The sequence below is a fragment of the Leopardus geoffroyi genome, chromosome A1 (genome assembly GCF_018350155.1).
Source record: "Leopardus geoffroyi isolate Oge1 chromosome A1, O.geoffroyi_Oge1_pat1.0, whole genome shotgun sequence".
NCBI lineage: Eukaryota > Metazoa > Chordata > Mammalia > Carnivora > Felidae > Leopardus > Leopardus geoffroyi.
Genome location: NC_059326.1, coordinates 143,183,698 through 143,204,520, shown reverse-complemented (window position 1 = coordinate 143,204,520; position 20,823 = coordinate 143,183,698). Strand labels below are relative to the sequence as shown.

Genomic DNA, 20,823 nt, shown 5'->3' with positions numbered 1-20,823 from the left:
CAAATTATGTAATTTCAGTTATGACTAATATCAGTTCTCTATATACTATATATAGCATGTTATCTTTACTGACTCTATATTTAGCAGAATTTGTGCCATAGTACTATGTAATTAGCTTCCTAAAATGTGGTAGAGTAACAACTCTATTACTTTAGGAAAATGTCCAATGTGTAACCAATACCATGGGCATACCCAATAAGGTATGCATACACTTATTACATGTTTGTTATTTTAGCTGCAATTTTATCTGGATTATGCAGTAACTATGATAAACCTTAAAATGATAATTTTAACCTTAATTTTAAAGGCTTAGAAAGCTAAATAACCAAACAATGCAGTAATTTTTCTGGATTGATCTCAGACAATTCCTTTCTGGGCAGCTGAGCAGATATCACAGTTCAAGGGAGCAAGCACCTGAGTGGATCAGTTGGTTGGGGTCCTACTTCGACTCAGATCATGATCTCACAGTTCCTGAGTCTGAGCCCCACATAGGGCTCCTTGATGACAGCTCAGAGCCTAGAGCCTCCTTCAGATTCTGTGTCTCTTCTTCTCTCTGCCCCTCCCCCACTCATTCCCTCTTCCTCCCTCTTCCTCCCTCTCTCAAAATGAACATTAAAAAAAAAAAAATCAAAATTCAATATATATAACAGTTTGTAGCTGAAATACTTTGGTGAGGAAAGAGCTTTTGGGTTTTAAAGTAAGAATAAGACTGCCACCTTACTGGAATCAGTCTATCCTCTTTATTTGGGCTATACTGTAGAAATTTTTAATGAGGAGGTATAAACCTGGCATTTATATAACAATATCTTTGAAAAGTGCTTTACTGTTTGTTAGGTTTCTAGAAACTACACAAAACCTGAAGTTTACAGATCTATGGTCGATTCTATAGCTGAGCTATATAACAATAAACCTCATCAATAAAATATAACAGACCTCATCATCCACTATTAGTGAATGCTACTAAAAAAATTAAGACCACTTACTTGTTAGTTTTCCCAATCTGTGCAGGGTAAAGCCTCCTCTTCATCCTCTGACTCAGGGGATGCTTCTTTGATTCTTCTAAGAGCTTCATGGATGCTCCGTGTTAGAGGATCTGTGTCAGGCAAAAGTGTGAAGGATTCTCTCAAAACTTCCTTCTGTACCTTCTTCAATTTCACCCCTTTCCGTATTTGTGCCAAGATATTATTACTATCATCTTCATCAGGAAAAGGAGGCAGAGTTCGCTGTTCAACCTTTTTCAGATGAAAACTACCACGCTTCAAGGAAGCTAACACCTCATCCATGGGTGAGCTCACTTTATAAAATGAAAGAGAAGAATTACAGTTAGGATCACAATTAGAGTCAAACTGATAACCTCTAGACTTTAGGACTGTGATAGCCAAGGACACTGAAAACAAAATGAACCATGAACCATGGACAGGTGTGCCAAAAACACATGAAATACCAATTGTACTTGTTTAAAAAAAAAAAAAAAAAAAAAAAGCCGGGGCACTCCTGGATGGCTCAGTTGGTTAAGCCTCCAACTTCGATTCAGGTCATGATGTCACAGTTCCTGAGTCCGAGTCCCAAGTCGGGCTCTGTGCTGACAGTTCAGAACATGGAGTCTGCTTCGGATTCTGTGTCTTCCCCTCTCTCTGCCCGTCCCCCGCTCTCTTTCTCTCTCTCTCTCAAAAATAAAACCTAAAGGAAAAAAGCCAGACTCAACTTCGAAATTAGTATTTTCATAATTTCCCCTTAAGACACCTAAGCAGATGGGAGCTGGGAGGTAGTCTTTAGGAATTTCATAGCTGAGACTCCCAAAGGCACCAGCACAATCTAAATTCAGAGAGCAATTTGAGTTACAAATGTAATTTTAAAGAACTAAGTTTTGATCCAGTATGTTTTTTTTTTTTAAGAGATTTTGTTTTGTTTTTGTTTGTCTGTTTTTTAAGTAAACTCTACCCCTGATGTGGGGCTCAAATGCACAACACTGAGATCAAGAGTCACATGCTCTACCGACGGAGCCAGCCAGGTGCCCCTACTACGATGATTGTTCTGTTTTACCATTTAGTTGTTTTACATATGAAATTCTCCAGTTATGGTAAGAAATATTTTACTAAACGGTCTCTCAGATTAAAGTGTAATATGCAAATTGTTTTATATAATGTTCTCCCAATGAAAGCTACAGACAGGGATTATTCTCTGTTCTTTTCAAAAAGAGCTTTATTAAGGCATATCGGACACACAATAAATTGTCTATATTACTCCCTATCTTTTGTTTTTTTTTTTTTTATACAAAGAGTGTATCAAGGCCCTCAATAAATATGTGACCAAATGTTGCATGGTCCTGCCAAAGCCATCTTAGTGTTGACAGCCCTTCCCAACTGTCTTACTTTTTCTGTGAATACTGTGCTTGTACTTCCTAGGTTTAAAATCAGATTTTTGGGGCACTTGGGTGATTCAGTTGGTTAAGCATCCAACTCTTGGGGTGCCTGGGTGGCTCAGTCGGTTGAGCGTCCGACTTCAGCTCAGGTCATGATCTCACGGTTCGTGAGTTCGAGCCCCGTGTCAGGCTCTGTGCTGATGGCTCAGAGCCTGGAGCCTGCTTCGGATTCTGTGTCTCCCTCTCTTTCTGCCCCTCCCCTGCTCATATTCTGTCAATCTCTCTCTCAAAAATAAATAAGCATTAAAAAAATTAAAAAAAAAAAGCATCCAAGTCTTGATTTTGACTAAAGTCATGATCTTATGGTTGGTGACACGGAGCCCTGCATTAGGCTCTATGTTCACAGCAAAGAGCCTGCTTGGGATTTTCTCTTTCTCTTTCTCTCTGCCCCTCCCCTGCTTGTGCACATGTGCACTCTCTCAAAAATACATTTAAAAAATGATAAAAATGAAGTAAGATTTTCTTCTTAACACAAAAGGAGCCACTTACTATTATTACCAGTTAGATTAAGTACTACCTCAGAATATATAATTTTTAAAACATCCCTAAGAGCTCAAGAAGGTACACATTTGTGTCTAGGCTCATTTGTTGATGTGGGTTGGTAGAATTCTGCCAGGCTGTGACTTTGAAACCTATTTGGAATCAAATAATGCCCAAAATAAAATAATGTTTTAAGCTTTGTTGGGTCCTATGAAATAAAAGGGCCTTTGATTATGACTCACTTTACTCAACAGATTAAAAATGTGTTTCTAACTTACCTCTCCTCCTCTGCAAACCTTCAGCAGTCTTTTTGAGCTTCTTCCTGGCACTGACCAGCTGACTACTGTCAAAGAGATGTGCTGAGGGGGCACTCGCAGACTTGGGGATCCTCTTCTCGTTCGCCTCTGTTCTAGGCAGACCTTTCTCCAGTGTCTCTGGGGAGGTGTCTTTAGCAACAGGCAGAGGTGGTGGTGGGGGAGGGGGAGGAGGCGGTGGCGGGGGAGGTGGTGTTGGAGGAAGAGGTGGGGGGAGTGGATCTATGGTAACGGAACCTGGTTCGAGGTCAGTATTATTCAAAAGTGGAAGAGAAACAGTGGGCGGCAGTTCAGAGGTAACACCACTGGGAGGTAATGAAGCGGCTTCAAGTTGTGCTAGCGAAGTATCTTCAAGGTGTGTGAGGCTTTGGGCTTCTGTTTTGTGTGACGACCCAAGCTCGCCTATTCCTTCCTCTGCCTTTGCACTTTTCTCTTCTACCTGTAGTGCTCCTGGCAGAGAGTCACACTGGTCCTCACAGGGCACAGGACTGGCTGTGCTTCTTCTTCTTGCATGAGCCAGTCGCAATCTGGTTGACTTAAGTATGACTTGGCCAGGGTACCTCTAAAAAAGTAGAAGTGATTGTAACTGGTCAAATTAGTTTACAACAATCTATGAACTGATGGCTATTTTCTCCTTCAGGTCCAAGATGTTGTTTCGGAGCTGTTGTGATTTCAGGGGGAAATTCTTTGATACAGTTATACAGAAGACCAGAATACCAAAGCATAATCCCTTTCAACAGCCATCATCCAACTCTATTTGCTTATCAAATCTTTTATCAAGGCCCTATTCCCTCTTATCCACTTAAGAAGTCAACTATTCAAAATTACCACAGGACTTAAAAAAGATCTTTAATTACTGAAATTACTAGCTTAAGTGAAAAAATAATAGCAATATAAAATATCAAACATCAATGCTATTGGGGCGCCTGGGTGGCCCAGTTGGTTAAGCGTCCAACTTTGGCTCAGGCCATGATCTCGTGGTCTGTGAGTTTCAGCCCCATGCCAGGCTCTGTGCTGACAGCTCAGGGCCTGAAGCCTGCTTTGATTGTATGTCTCCCTCTCTCTCTCTTTCCCTCCCCCATCTGCACTCTCGCTCAACATTAAACATTAAAAAAATGGTTTTAATACATGCCATTGGTATATACTAAGCTATGGAACTATTAGTTTCTTACATGTATTTTCAAATGCTTACAGATTAAAACATTAATCTTTTTAAAAAGTTTCTTGGCATTTAAAAAAACTCTCAAAACAGTATGTACATTTTATGATGGAAGGAGAGGGAATAAAATTTTTCAAGTACTGACATACATAACTCTCATTCTTTTATTATAATAAAACCTAGCATTAATGGATTTGGTGAACAACATTTACTCAACACAGGGTGGTCCACAACCACCATATACTCTCTTCACTATAATACTAAGAGGATTTCATCAAAAGCTTCCTGCACCTATAAGGTGATCCCTCAGCACAGACAATGGAAGTAGATTCCTGAGCACTTATGACAACTGCCAAACCATTTCTGACGTAAGCTGATCCATTCTCTAATTCTGCCACTGGTCCCTCCCACAGATTACTACCGTAAGGTTACTGAATGTGTTCTGGTGACAAGTTCATGCCTAAAATGGACAGTCACTTGTGAGCCTATTAATTTTATAAAACTCAAGAAGAATTCAGGTTTGCCAGAGGCCCTGACCACTCCTCTTACACTACTAAAGTGGAAGGCCAACGGCACAAGAAATTTAATTCCAGATACAACTGGAAGAAGGGTAGCCCTGTAATCAAACATTAATTTAAAATTTTACTTTCTAAATAATAAAAGGGAAAACCAAGTTTTTATCATAATCTTGTAACACGAGTGTGTATGCAGCTCTGCTTAAAAAAAAAAAGCAATGAAAAACAACAGATGGGCCATACTTTTATTACCTGTTTAAAAGTTCGAAGTCTGTCCAAAGTTCTTTGTCTCTCTTGGCTAACCCAGGCACTTTTTCTTTCTTCTTCATCATGTAATTTTTCTCTCTTCTGATAAAAAATTAATAGTAATTCCATTATAATGTGTCCCATTCATTTTTATTACTAATAGGGAAAAAAAGAGAGCTCTCCCAGTTAAGTAAAATGGATAACTCCAATGAATGATTCATTAAACAGTGTTTATGGCATGAAACTACCAGTTTTAAATAGAAATCATGATTTTAAAATCCAGAATGATACGCTGACAAAAACAATACTGTTTCATTTTTGCATTTACCCACAATTAAAGATGTTTGCGCTGAAATAAAGTCAAATTTTCTCTGAACTAAAAAATGTTCCTGTAGGGTTGTGGCTTCAACAGCTTAAGTGTAAAATACCTGTAGCTGTTATATTCTGCTAAATTAAATAGTTGACCTTAAAAACAAAATCAGCAACCACCTGGCCAGTAATTTAGACACTGCACCTTAGTTCAACCAACATAACCAGCAGCTAGAAAAAGTATTTCTTGCATTTTACATGAATCATTTGGCTCAATATCACCCCTTAAAGTTGGGAGTTATCAGCACAGAAATTTAAAAATTTTTCCCATGTTAATGCTAACCAGTGCAGCAACTGTGGAAAACAGTATGGAGGCACCTCAAAAAATTAAAAGCAGAGACTCCTGAGTGTCTCAGTCCAGGGAGCCACACGACTCAGTTTCAGTTCAGATCATGATCCCAGAGTCGTGGGATCAAGCCCTGCATTGAGTTCCACACTGAGAGTGGAGCCTGCTTAAGATTCTGTGTCCCTCCCTCTGCTCCTCTACACCACTTGTGCATTTTCTCTTTCTAAAAAAAAAAAAAAAAAAAATAATAATAATAATAATAATAATAATAATAATAATAATAAAAATAGAACTACTGTATTGTCTAGTAAATAATTCCACTGCTGGGTATTTAACCAAAGAATACAAAAACACTAACTCAAAAAGAGATACACACCCCTATATTTATTGCACCATAATTTACAATGGCCACATTATGGAAGCAGCCCAAGTGTCCATTAATGGATAAAGAAGGTGTGGTATATATACATGGAATGGAATGTTACTCAGCCACAAAAATAATGAAAATTTGCCATCTGCAGCGACATGGATGAAGCTACGGAGTATAATACAAAGTGAAAAAAAATCAGAAAAAGACAAGTATCATGATTTCACTCATCTGTGGAGTTGAAGAAATTTAAAAAATGAGCAAAGGAAAAAACACAAATCAAGAAACAGACTCTTAACTACAGAGAACAAACAGATGGTTATCAGAGCAGGTCGGGGGGGTGGATGAAATAGGTGAAGGGGATTAAGAGTACATTTCATTTATCGCGACGAGCAGTGAGTAACGTAAAGAGTTGGTGAATCACTGTACACTGGAAACAAATAGAACGGTGTATATTAACTATACTGGAATAAAAAAAATTCTCTATACTGTTCAAACATTGAAAAGATATCTAATTACATCTCATTTTGCAGAATATTAAAAGGCTATCGAGCAATGCAGATAGGTTATGGCTTTCATTCCTACTTTGTTTTAAAAACTTGAAGATACCTCCTACAAGACCAGTTAATGTTGTGTGCACAGGACAGTGGTCTCCAGTGTGTCATTAACTTGTCTCTCTTCCATTCATCCTGTTCAAATTCAATCTTCCATTATTCCCTTACATTACTACCTCTCTTCTTCCCCACCAGCTCCTCTAGTCAGAGTTACTGCTTCATTTGTCGTGGATGACCACATCGGAATCTACAGGGTGACTTGAATCTTCAGGCACAAAGTGAACATCCTGTTTCAGAAAACTCTGTTGCACACTCATCACCTGGTAAAGTCACTGAACTTTCACAATAAACAAAGACTGAATATTCAGGCAGAAGATGGGTTGAGGGAAGGGAGACCTCACGCCTCTTGACAGCAACAACATTCAATGTCTCCAGAAGTTTGACAGAGAGAAAATATGGCACTGTGACCTAGACAAACTGTTTCTGACTTAGAAAGGAAATGGACAAGCATTCCCAAAATATGCCAAAACACAGTATGAGGACCATGAAACGTTCCGGAAGTAGTACCTTCATGAACGTTAACTAACTCCAAGAAAAATCAAAATAAAGTCAGGAATAGAAAAGTTGTGATAATCTATTTTGGTATTGATTTTTTTTCACATTTTCCTGTATTGCTTTAATCTTTTATAATGATGATGCATATCTCTTTATAAACACAATGAGGTTTCTTTTTAAAAACGTATAGGAATGGTAGAGAAGCACTTTTGCAAGCCAGTAATTAAAACTACTCATAATAGAAGGATTTTTAAAGTAAGAGTCAAGAAATTTAGAATGTTTATATATATATATATATACACACACACACACACACACACACACACACATATATATACACATACACACAGCAAGATAATTACTCAGAAAAAAATTCACCTTGCTTAGATAATAGGACAGTATTACAAAATATTAACTAAAAAGCAAGAAAACTTTATCAATTCACAGAGTAAAAAAGATAGCATGTAAAATACCATCTAAGAGAGGGGCACCTGGGTCCCTCCGTCAGTTAAGTGTACAACTCTTGATTTTGGTTCAGGCCATGAACTCATGGTTCGTGGGATCAAGCCCTGTACCCGGGCTCTGTGTTGACAGTGCAAACCTCCTTGGGATTCTCTCTCCCTCTCTCTCAGCCCCTCCCCTACTTACACTCTCTCTCTCAAAATAAATATTTAAAAATATACCACCCAAGAGAGTAAAATGGTAGGGGAAAAGCTGCTTAAGATAAGGAAATACCATTCTTCCATGAAATGCTTACCAATTACGTGTCAGCCAGGCCCTATATTAAGCCCTAGGAGAGAAGCAGGAATGAGTAAGTGGTGGTGAGGTAAGTGGCAGGCATGTTAAGCAGAGAGGGTTAGCTGTCAAGCACCAAGGAAGAAACTGACCCTACTGGAGGAGGAGGTGGTGAAAAGGAGGATAGTTCCTAGAAGAAAGCACAAGCAGTAATCTCTTAAACATTGGTCTTAGCAACATTTTCTAGATAGGTCTCCTAAGGCAAAGGAAACAAAAGCAAAAATCAACTATTGAGGCTACACCAATATAAAAATTTCTGGCAAAACCATCAACAGAACAAAGAGGCATCCTATTGAATCGAAGAATATATTTGCAAATGATATGTCCAATAAGGAGTTAATGTCCAAACTATATAAAGAATAGCAAGGAAAATAATAATCTGCTTTAAAAATGGGTAGAGGACATGCAAACGGCCAACAGACACATGAAAACATGCTCTGTGTCAGTAATTATCACTAATCATCAAGGAAATACAAATGAGTACCAAAATGACATATCACCTCACACCTGTCAGAATGGCTAGAATCAAAAAGAAGTAACACGTGGTGGCAAGGATGTGGATAAAAGGAACCCTCATACACTGTTAGTGGGAATGTAAAATGGTACAGCCACTATGGAAAATAATATGGAGATTCCTCAAAAAACTAAAAATAGAAATACCCTGGGGCGCCTTGGTGGCTCAGTCGGTTGAGCATCCAACTTTGGTTCAGGTCATGATCTGATGGTTCGTGAGTTCAAGACCCACATCGGGCTCTACGCTGTCGTTCAGAGCCTGCTTGGGATTCCTACCCGCCCCCCCCCGCCCCCGCCATATAAAAGTCAGCTGCTTTCTAATATACTAGCAAGGAACATCTACTAGAGTTTGATATTAAAAACTATTTATATTACCATAAAAAAAAGATTTAGGCATAAATCTAATAGTTTAAGTATAAATCTAGTAAAATATAATAAATGGGGAGCTATTCCTTGTTTACACATAGGAAGACTCAATATTGTTAAGGTGTCAATTATTCCCAAACTTGACCTACAGATCTGACATAATCCTAATCAAAATCTCAGTCGCTTATTTTGTGGAGACTGACAAGCTGATTGTAAGGAGAGGCAAAAGACTTAGATGAGAGAACACAGAGCACAAGAGATCCAAACACATTCAATCAACTGATCTTTAACAAAGGAGCAAAGGCAATCCAATGAAGAGAAGTAACAGCTTTTTAAACAAATGGTGTTGGAACTACTAGACATCCACAAAAAAAAAAAAAAAAAATTAGCCACAGACCTTACACTCTTCATGTACATTAACTCAAAACAGATCACAGACCTGAATGTAAAATGCAGAACTATAAAGCTCCAGCAACATAACCCAGGAGAAAATATAGATGACCTTGGTTTTGGTGAGGAGTTTTTAGATACAGCACCAAAAGTACAACTCATGAAAGAAATAATTGACAAGTTGGACTTCATTAACATTAAAATTAAAAAGTTCTATTCTGCAAGATATGTTTTTAAGGGAATGAAAACACAAGCCAGAAATAGGGGAAAAAATACTTGCAAAGTCCACAATACACAAAGAATTCTTAAAACTCAGTAATAAGAAAACAACCTAATTAAAAATTGAGCAAAAGATCTGGACATAACCTCAGCAAAGCAGATGGATGACAAAAAAAGCATTATGAAAAGATACTCATTATCACATGTCACTAGGAAATTGCAAACTAAAATAACCATCACGTACCACATGCCTATTAAGGGCTAAAATACAAAACACTGACAACACCAAATGCTGGTAGGGATGTGGAGCAACAGGAACCCTCTCGTCCACTGCTGGTGGCAATGCAAAACAGTACAGCCACTCTGCAAGACAGTTCAGCAGTTTCCCACAAAATTAAATAAACTCTTACATTATGATCCAGCAAATACTGCTCCTCAGAATTTACCCAAGAGATGAAAACTTATGTGCACACAAAAACCTGTATCAATGTTTACAGCAACTTTATTCATCACTGCCAAACCTTGGGAACAACCAACATGTCTCAGTAGGTCAATTGATAAACTACGGTACCGGGGCACCTGGTTGGTTCATTAAATACAGCCTGCGCCTCTTCATCTCGAAGTTTTGAGTTCAAGCTCCACACTGAGTGTGGAGCCTACATAAGACAAATTTTAAAAATAAAGTGTGGTTATCCAGACAATGGGTTACTATTCGGTGCTAAGAAGAAATGAGCTATCAAGCTATGAAAATGCATGGAGGAATCTTAAAAGCACAGTACTAAGGTAAACAAATCTAAAAAGGCTACATATTGTAGGATTCCAATTAAACATTCTGGAGAAGGCAAAACTGTGGAAACAGTAAAAAAGATCGGCGGTTGCCAGGGGTTTGAAGAGAAAGGGAGATGAATAGATGGAACACAGGACATTTTGAGGGCAGTAAAAAACATTTTGTATGATATTATGATGGTGGATTCATATAGTTATACGTTGGTCAAAAACAACAATAGCACCAAGAATGAACTCTAATGTAAACTATGGACGTTAGGTGATAATGATGTATCAGTGTTGGTCCACTGACTGTAACAAATGTACTACTCTTTGCTTGGCAGGGGAAGCTGGGAGTGTGTGGAGGTAATATGGGAACTGTCTATTATCTTCTGCTCAGTATGTCTCAAACTGCTCTTAATGTGTGTGTATATGCATACGTATTGAACTGCAAACATACATATATATGGAATTAATGCTAATGTCTAGTTGTTTACATTTTCTTATTCTCTATAAATTTTATCCACTTTGAGACAGGTAAAAAACCAGTTTTGTTCTAATTCTCCGAGTCCAAACTTACTAGTTGTACTGTGTGATGGGCTCTGTATTCATCTTCACTCCGAAGGCGTTGTTGGAACTTTTCATTGTGTTTTGCAATACAAATTTCCTGTAAATACATAAAATGTGTTTTAATATAACTGAAACCTGAAAGACTCAAAACACCACACCAGGGCCTATTTTATTGGGTTTAATTTTAATCTTAACATGTACCTACAGGAAAACACTAAACAATAAGCCACCTCTGATTGCTCAACTGGAGTACTGAAGCAGCATGAGCCAAATCATCAAGATCTTAAAAAAAAAAAATATATATATATATAAATATATATATATATATATTTATATATATATCAACTTCTCTAGAACTCATTTCTCTCTCTCTCTGATGGGGAGGGATGGGACAAGACAGAGTCGAAGAGGGTGTCCTTAGGTAATCTCACAGGTCTCTTTTAGTTCTGAAGTCTGTGGCCAAAAGATTCTAAGTCTTATTGTAGTCTTTATCTTTTTTAGGTAATCTCACACCCAATGTGGGGCTCAAACTCACAACCCCAATATCAAGAGTCACACGCTCTACCCACCGAGCCAGCGAGGCCCCTTATTGTAGTCTTTAAACTATGCTGGGCCAAAAAAAAAAAAAGGATTTACAACTTTTGGCTTAAAGTCTGTGTTCTTAAACTTTGATGGGTTAAAAAACATGACGTTGCCTGGAGGGCTTTAAATAATAACATGAAATCTGTATCTTATGGTTAGAGAATTCAGAAGGAAAAGAGACTGTCCAGAGGCACCTGGGCGGCTCAGTCAGTTAAGCATCTGAATCATCATTTTGGCTTAGGTCATGATCTCATGGTAGGTGGGATCAAGCCCTGCATCAGGATCTGTGCTGACGGAATAGAGCCTGCTTGGGATTCTCTCTCCCTCTCAACGCCTCCCCTGCACATGCTCTCTCTCAAAGCAAATAAAGATTTGAAAAAAAGAAAGCGGGGAGCCTGGTGGTTCAGTCAGTTAAGTGTCCGACTCCTGCTTTCGGCTCAGGACATGATCTCTCACGGTTCTTGAGACTGAGCCTCACATATTTGGATTCTCTCTCCTTCTCTCTCCATTCCTCCCCTGTTAGCACTCTCTCTCTCTCAAAATAAATAAAAACATGATAATAAACTAGGAACTATGTGCCTCTTTACAAAATAATGCACTATTATCTGGAAACTTTATAGTAGCACCATGCTAAGTCTTCATTTTCCCTGGGTCTTCCTGGAGAAGTATTCCAGGTAAAAAGGTGGCCATTAGTTTACAACACTCTCAAAACTATACAAACTTTTAACCAGAGAAAGTGATATGATAAATGATCTTTTAAGCTGGTGAACCAGAGTTTAAAGCATTTGTATCATATTTTCCACCCACATTGGGTTGACTCTAAGGCCTAACCAGTATGAATGAAGAAATTAACCTGTTTTGGGGCAGTCTCCAGGGGATAACAAAGGTAGTATTGTATATAAGTAACAGGATATAGTGATACAATGACTCAGGCTTCTATGTCACTCAGACCTAAGATAGAATTCTACCTTTGCCCCATATTAGCTGTTTTTCCTTGGGTGATCTGTTTAACTACCAGTAGCCTTGATTCCCTTGATTATAAAATGAGGATATAGGTCCATAATCCCTTATTTTCAGACTTTAGAAAGATGGTATGTTACATATACAGTATCTAGTAACTCCAGCAAGATCTGAAGTAGCACCCTATAAGACTAAAACTAACATTGTTGCAGTGAAACATATGAGTAGTCAAAGTAAGAGAGACTCTCAAATGGACAGCTTCCTCTCAGCTCTGGGTTTGTCACCACATCAAGTATGAGAATGTTTTTGATCTGTGGAGCTTTCTCAACTTTAGGCAAAAGAATATTATCTCATTTGACTATCGATATCATTAAAGAAAATAAAAATGCATAAAGAATATTCATCTTTACAAGTGTATTCACAGTGGCACCTGGGTGGCTCAGTCAGTTAAACATCCAACTCTTGATTTGGCTCAGGTCATGATCTCACAGTTTTGAGACTGAGCCCCGAGTCTGGCTCTGCACTGGGCATGGAGCCTTCTTAAGATTCTCTCTCTCCCTCTGCAACTCCCCTGCTCACTCACTCTCTCTTTTAAAAAAAAAAGAAAAGAAAAATCTAATCACAAAGTACAGACTTCAAGTCGTCATGGCATAGCCAGAGACCATCATTTTTTCAAGAGGAAAGGCAGGGCATGACTTAAAGTCACAAGTACTCCCCTGGGTATGAAATCCTACCAAGGATGCTGGATAGACCAAACACCATGTGACAGTGAACATGTTGACATGTAGACAAGGAATATAGGACGATGTTACACAGAAAGGCATACTTTCATTTTTTGTATCATAGAGGTGATCTTCTCATTATCTTTCTTTTTAGGACTTAGTGTTTCTAGTTTCCTCTCTTCTCAGCCATCTTTTATCACTCCTTTTACCCCCTGTAATTCTCCCACCTCAGGTGGTGAGTGAGGGCTGGGGGTAGGTGTGGCGGAGGGCAAGACCATTTAGAGCCCCTGACTCTGTGTGATGTGATGGGTTGCAGGAGGTCTGAGGCTGCTGGTCTAAACGGGCAGATTCTCCAGGAGTGAACTTCCCTACCTCAGATTTAGATTAATAAGAGTGAAGAGTAAAGAATATGGATTAATTTTTTTATATATAGAATTCCTTAAAGATTGAGATCAGAATCAAGACATAATTATACAACAGGACTGGCCTCCTTAAATAATCAGGAGCAGAGAACTGCATTACATGGCATCCTGCAACCCTGTCCTTTACCAGAGTCACTTACAGGGTGTCGGGGGTAAATAGCACATCATCACTGGCTGTTCTAATGTGTTTAACAAGGCAGTTCTCAGAAAACTCTATAATGTTAACATAATGGCTTGAGTATTGAGAAGAGGTAACTCTCACTTAGTTTTAAAACATGTAACTGCTAGTGACAAATCAGGTTACAATTATTAGATATGGGTCATGGATTAAGTAATGACTAACAAAAAGTCTTAAAACTAAGGCTATATATTTGATAAATAACCTAAGCTATTATACCTTTTTATTTCTGAGGTAGGCTTTCTTGGCTGAAACTCGTCCACGCCTTGCTTCCAGCTGGCGTGCTTTCTGCTGAAGTTTCTGTAGCTCTTCTCTCTGTAAGTGCACAGACACTGCCATCTCCTCCTTCTCCAGCATGGCCTCCATGCTTTCATAAGTGTCGTAATATACCACCTCATCTCTCTTTTCTGTAAGAAAACAGCAACAAAGGGTAGTGGTTAAGAGCAGGAGCTCATGGAGCCAGAAAGAACAGAGTTCTAAGCTACTTATTAACTCTGTAACCTCAGGCAAAGCCGTTACCTCTTGAGCTTCTTTGTAAAATAGCAATTGTTAGGAAATATACCTTCTAGAGTGAGTGTGTATACAAAATGCTCAGCAGTGTGTGGCACAGTTAAATGCTCGATAAATGTTAAGTATCATCATCCCTCAAATTCAAAATTTTTCTGGCAGAAACAAACTTACAAAGTGAGTATTTTACAAAGGTAATAGCATAGTTGCATTGCTGAGTCTACTAAATAACTTGAGTTTCAGAGCTCCTTTGAAAGGTTTTACGTTGGAGCACCTGGATGGCTCAGTCGGTTCAGTGTCTGACTTCAGCTCAGGTCATGATCGCACAGCTCTTGAGTTCCAGCCCTGCATCAGGCTCTGTGCAGACAGCTCACAGCCTGGAGCCTGATTCGGATTCTGTGTCTCCCGCTCTCTCTGCAACACCCCCCCCCCAGCCCCTCCCTCTTCTCCCTCTCCCAAAAATAAACATTAAAAAAATTAAAAAATAAATTAAAAAATAAAAGGCTTTATGTTAAGACATTCTTAGTCTCAACAGAAGAACCAGCTGACGACTATGTGTATTTCCCCTATGTATTAATTTTTTTCCTGGATTTATGTGGTTGAATGCACACCATACCTGATATAAGTCTTTTGATGCTTTCCAGTTGTGCGGTCAATAGTAACTCTTCACACTTCAGGATTTCAAACTGTACTTCATACAACTGAAGTTGTAGGTCATAATAATCAGCTTCTAACTGATCCAGCCGGGCTATGGCCTCTGTACCACCCTGCAAACTCTGCATCTGCATTGAAAATAAAAATAAGAACATTTCTAATTGGTTGGGACAAGGAAAACAAATCAGGTTAGGATTAGAAATGAAAACTAATCATACAGCATAAATCCACGAAGCAACTGTGCCAAGAAAGAACCTTATAAACAAGAAGTAAAGATTTTTTTTTAAAGACAGAAAAACAGCAATAATCGAAACATATAGTTTTGGAAATAACTAGACAAACATGGTAAAAATAACGTTTTTAAGTTTACTCATATCACAGGTCATATTTAGGATACTATATTATTCTAATTATTCTGACATAAATATTAATAGTGTTCTTTCCTCTCAAAAGTGGATGTACTAACCTATGCAGTTATTCCTTCCATATATGAATGAGATTATGTATGAATGAGTACGATATGTGAATAAGATTCATCCATACTCAGATAGTTATAACCAGGGGGTAGAAGTCTGGTCACCCTACACATCCAGAGCTGTGAGCTGTGTTTTGCTCCATGGTCACAGCCTCATTAGCTTCTAGGAGCTGGTCACTGGGGGAGGAAGGTGAACAGCAGGACAGAAATGACTATAGGAAAATCCCTGCAATCTACTAACAATGATAACTATTAGTATCTTTACATAAATGCAGTTAGGATCCTACATCCAACCTAAGGTGAGACTGAACGGTTTCTAGACAGGTCTCATGAAGTGGTGGGTGTTCTCGTATGAAGTTTGCTTGGTCGGTCGGTTGATTAGTTTTTGGTCCAGAAAGGAGAGGGAGAAGAGATTTTGCCAAGCAACCAAAGGAAATTGCTATGAACAAAGTATGCTTCAGATACTAGTCCCCAACCCCACTATTTCCATGGATTCTTACTTGGATCTGTGAAGAAAGATGGCTCTAAGGAGGAGCTGACAGAATGGCTTTTCAGGAGTCATTGAAGGACAGGCATGTGACAGAGTAAACCATTCCTCTCAAAACATCTAAGAATATAGTACTACCACTTTAGCATATTACATGTTCATGCTCAGAAACTGCAGGACACGGTCACAGGTATCAGTGTGCCCTGGAAGAACAAGCAACACTAGTGAGGAGGCCCTGGCCTCAAGTGGCATCCCAGGGGATGACAACCAAAGGGGGTGGAGGAGAAACAGAGGAAAAGGAGGGAAATGTTTGTGAGCTCCTCTGAGGGGTCACCTGGGGCTCCCAGAATACCAAGGAGATACTTGGCTGGTACCCTTGGGACAGGCTTGGCAGTAAAGACAGTGAATTCTTATGGCTGCAAAATGATCCCTTCTGTCTGATGAGGTTGGTGAATCGTGTTAGCACATAAAGAGAGTATGTTTAAATAAGAGTCCAGCCTGGGGCACCTGGGTGGCTCAGTCAAGTGTCTGCCTTTGGCTCAGGTCATGATCTCATGGTTCATGAGTTCGAGCCCTGTGTCGGGCTCTCTGCTGTCAGTGTGGAGCCCCTGTTCCCTCTCTCTCTGACCCTCCCCCACTCTCTCTCTCTCTCAAAATAATAAACTTAAAAAAAAAAAAAAAAAGACGAAACAAGAGTCCAGCCTTTCCTTTAAATTCTAGATATCCTTGGGGCGCCTGGGTGACGCAGTCGGTTAAGCGTCTGACTTCAGCCAGGTCATGATCTCGCGGTCCGGGAGTTCAAGCCCCGCATCAGGCTCTGGGCTGATGGCTCAGAGCCTGGAGCCTGTTTCCGATTCTATGTCTCCCTCTCTCTCTGCCCCTCCCCTGTTCATGCTCTGTCTCTCTCTGTCCCAAAAATAAATAAACGTTGAAAAAAATAAAATAAAATAAAATAAATTCTAGATATCCAACACAGTCTTACCTGAAGACTAGAATATTTTTTAGCACATAATTTCAAGGTCCTTTATTTTTTTTAAGGTTCATTTATTTTGAGAGAGAGAGAGAGAGAGAGAGAGAGAGAGAGAGAGAGAGGGAAGGAATCCCAAGCAGGCTCCATGCTGTCAGTGCACAGCCTGGCACAGGGCTCAATCCCACAAACCGATCCTACGAACTGTGAGATCACGACCAGAGTTGAAATCAAGAGTTGGATGCTTAACCAACTAAGCTACCCAGGTGCCCCTCAAGTTCCTTGTAAACTGCAAAGCAACACAGCCTGTAATCTAAATGTGCAATGGTATACACTTAACGGTATACATTTAATAATAATCAGGTTAATTAAGTACGGTGCTCTTTCATAAATGTTATAAAATTTTTACATTGAATATTTAATGAATTGTAGGCCAATGATCCTGCTGCATTAGGAAATATTTTATGAGTGACAAACAGTAAATATGGAACAAACCACAAGATTCCATTACAGTGTCTCATGGAGGAGAATACTGACAAAATGAAATCCTGGTGTTTTGGTCCTAAATCGTAAAATATGAACGTGTCATTTCTTGTCTGAGACTTTCAGTCTCACTATAAATTACAAACATCCCTTTGCATACAACCTTGGGCTTCTTATCTAGCTCTGGAGACCACAGCTCCAGAATGCATATTCCTCTGTTATTAGCACCCATACTTTCTGTGAGCACAGCATACAAACATGTGAAATACATAATGTTGGGGTGCCTGGGTGGCTCAGTTGGTTAAGCATCCAACTCTTGGGTTTTGACTCAGCTCATGATCTCACGGTTTGTGAGATCAAGTCCCACATCAGGCTATGCACTGATAGCGCGGAGCCTGCTTGGGATTCTCTCTCTTCTTCTCTCTCTGTCCTTCCTCTGCTCACATGCTCAGTCTGAAAAATAAATAAATTAAAAAAAAAAAAAAAACTAGTGAGAAGATTAAGCTTTAAAAAATAAATAAAATACATAATGTTAAAGGCTTTATTCTCTGGAAAATTATAATCAGTTAAGATAAAACCTTAGTGTGTATCAGTCTAAAACCTTCATGAACAGTGACACTGTTCAGATCAAGGTCTGGAACTATTAGTTCCACCTTCACTATCTCTAGTTCTCTCCAGCTGAAAGCAACCATTTGTCTGCCGTGTTCATATCACTGTGCTAGGGCTTCCCCTATACTCTATAAGTTTGACTCTTGTCCAATACTTTGCTTAAGGAAAAGAAAGCTGAAAGCCCCTTGTTGGCATACTTTTACACTGTCAGCCAATATCAAATATCAAACTGAGAAAGGAAGGGGCGTATTCTTACAAGAAGTGACCTCATCGCCAACTTTCTGGTTTACTGAGTTCCATTCAAAGCAAGGAAGTCAAGAGGTAGATCTGCTATCGCAAGGTACAAAAATGAAAAAAACCTCAGACGCAGGAGTGCAGGCAGAGGATCTATTGAATCCCAACCTCTGAAAGAACAAACAATAAAGCAGGGGTGGGCATCATGACAAGTAAAAGGGTTGTAGGGACTGCAGTAGAGAGGATTTTTTATGGGATAAACTAAGGAGAGAGAGATAAGAGACAAGGGAAATTTGGGAGGGTAAAATTGTGCTCTAAGGTTTATTTAAACTTTGACATGGAGGCAGTGAAAGACATGCAGAGTTATATGAAGTGTATGCTGCTCCAAATCCCTTCCCTAAAATATCTTAATTTCCAAACTGATTTTTCTCCTGGTATCTAATTCCGGGGACAGGCACAGAATTAAGGGAATGGGAATCAAGAGTACAAGCAACACTAATTCTGGACAATGGAACAATGCAGAGAAGGTAGGTGCCATAGTTGGGGCACCTTTGTTATGCCTAGGGTCACTGCTTCCCTGGGCAATAAGGAAGCCTAGAAAGTAAGGTAAGTGCTCAAAGGAGACAATCAAATTGCCAAGTTTTCACACTTTGCTATCTTGAAATTTTATTCAGCTCAACTTTTACCTTCTGAACAAACTTCTGGTATCAGGATATCAAGACCCCCAAAACAAACTGCCTTCCCAGTGTAATGCAGGTAATACCAGCAACATTGTGCTTGACCCAATCCTCCCAATTCCTAGAAGAATGGCCTTTCCACTAGACATAAGTAGGGAGCACCATTCTAATAAATATGGAAAAGAAAAAAAAGAAAAATGTTTTTACAGTAAATCTAGCAAGGAAATGAAGTACCAATCAACATCCAACATCCACATAAGGACATCGTACATTACTAACCCCACTGATAATCATTCCCACTATGCACAGTAACAGTGGTGTTCTTGTTTCCTATTTTGACTATACTATACCATGAAACAAGACATGAAGCAATTTATACAAACTAATGATGCCCCTATCTTGCCTTTCACTCTACTATGCTTGAAAAACTCCATGACATGTGAGGAGCTACAAAAATTAGAACTTTCAGAGTACCTGTGGGTGGAGTCACGCATTCAATAAATTTTCACTGGGCACCTGCTGGCTGTCTGAGTTATGGAAAGTATAGCAGTTAGCAATAAATGAAATGAGGGTTCAATCATCATGAAAACCACGTACCACACAAGAGACATAACATTAAAGGCAAGCTCAGCAAGCTGTCAGTCAAGACTAGCCCTTTTACTATGTGGCAAGGATGGAAAGTACATGAGGATTGGTACAAACAAACCTGAGTATATGAGGTTCTACCAATAACAGCTTCACAAATATGGAGAATACATATAAACACAAGGAATTACCTAGAATTCCATATTTCAGAACTCTTTGAAAACTAAAAACAGCCATAATTTCTTTGATGTCAAAACCTAATCTCGTAATCCATTTGTAGGAAGCTATCCAGAAATGATGTGAATCCTTATTTATTCCATTTAATGAAAGTATGTTTCATTAATGGAATAACAACACTTGTCTGAAGTTATATGTCCTACTCTGTCTAAAATTTGAAAACTTAGAACTCTAATAAAACATATCTGGCCTCAGAGATTTGAGACAATGGTTTATAGGCTTGTAGTATAAAGGGTTATGTTTTAGATTTAAGAGATAATATACATAAAACACTACAGATAGGGCCAGAAACATTTTTAAACTTTTCTATTTATTTTTTTGTAATCAATATCAAAATATATTAAGATGACTAAAAGAGAATTTCATAAGTAATATAAAAACTTTTACAGTACTACCTAGCTTTTTCTACTTAAAAACTTTGAAATTTCTAATGTATAGATACAGAACAGACTATCTACATGTTTGTTAACAAATTAAAAACAAAAAAAGAGAGTCACTACCTGGACTAGCACCCTAGCTGCCCTACCTCTGTTCAGACTGTGTCCATCACACCAAAGCTCCTTGCTGTTGAAACTTCTTGGCAAGGTCCATTTGAAATACAACTGTCTGAAGCATGGGAATTGTATTTTTCCCATCTTTCTATTCCCTTCCTTGATACTTGCATAATATGTAACACAGATTAGAGTAATCGTGTCTAAGATTTATGGAGTTCTTACTCTATGTGCCAGGCATTATGCTAAATACTTTATATACATTAACCAATGAAATCATCACTTTCCTAAAAGGTATCTATTGATCTTATTTTATAGAGAGGTTAAGTAATTTACCCAAGGTTATGTAAGTAATAAGTTTGCAGAATCAGGATCTACATTATTCTGTCCAAATATGGTAGCCTAAAGTTACATATGGCTATTTAAATATAAATTAAATTAAAATTCTGTTCCTCTGTCACATAAATCACTTTTCAAGAGCTCAACAGATATCTGAGTAGTAGGTACACTACTGAAAACTGCAAATATAAAACACATCCATTGTTGTAGGAAGTTCTACTGAATAGCACTATCTAGACCCTAAGCTTAGGTCCCCTAGGGTATACTGTAAATGCTCCATAAATACTTCATGATTTAAAGAGAAATGACACGGGGGAATATAACCTTAA

The 20,823-nt window shown here is 38.7% G+C and overlaps 1 protein-coding gene across 1 annotated transcript in view; it reads right to left on the bottom strand.

The window, feature by feature from the left end:
- JMY (junction mediating and regulatory protein, p53 cofactor) overlaps positions 1–20,823 on the bottom strand; it is a 108,686-nt gene that overhangs the window by 9,047 nt on the left and 78,816 nt on the right. The window contains exons 5-10 of the mRNA XM_045496619.1: positions 14,873–15,038; positions 13,969–14,156; positions 10,896–10,982; positions 5,143–5,238; positions 3,181–3,778; positions 984–1,294 (exon numbers count right to left, since the gene is read on the bottom strand). Coding sequence (XP_045352575.1) covers positions 987–1,294; positions 3,181–3,778; positions 5,143–5,238; positions 10,896–10,982; positions 13,969–14,156; positions 14,873–15,038 — 1,443 coding nt within the window. The 3' untranslated portion in view covers positions 984–986. The remainder of the gene's footprint in view (positions 1–983; positions 1,295–3,180; positions 3,779–5,142; positions 5,239–10,895; positions 10,983–13,968; positions 14,157–14,872; positions 15,039–20,823) is intronic.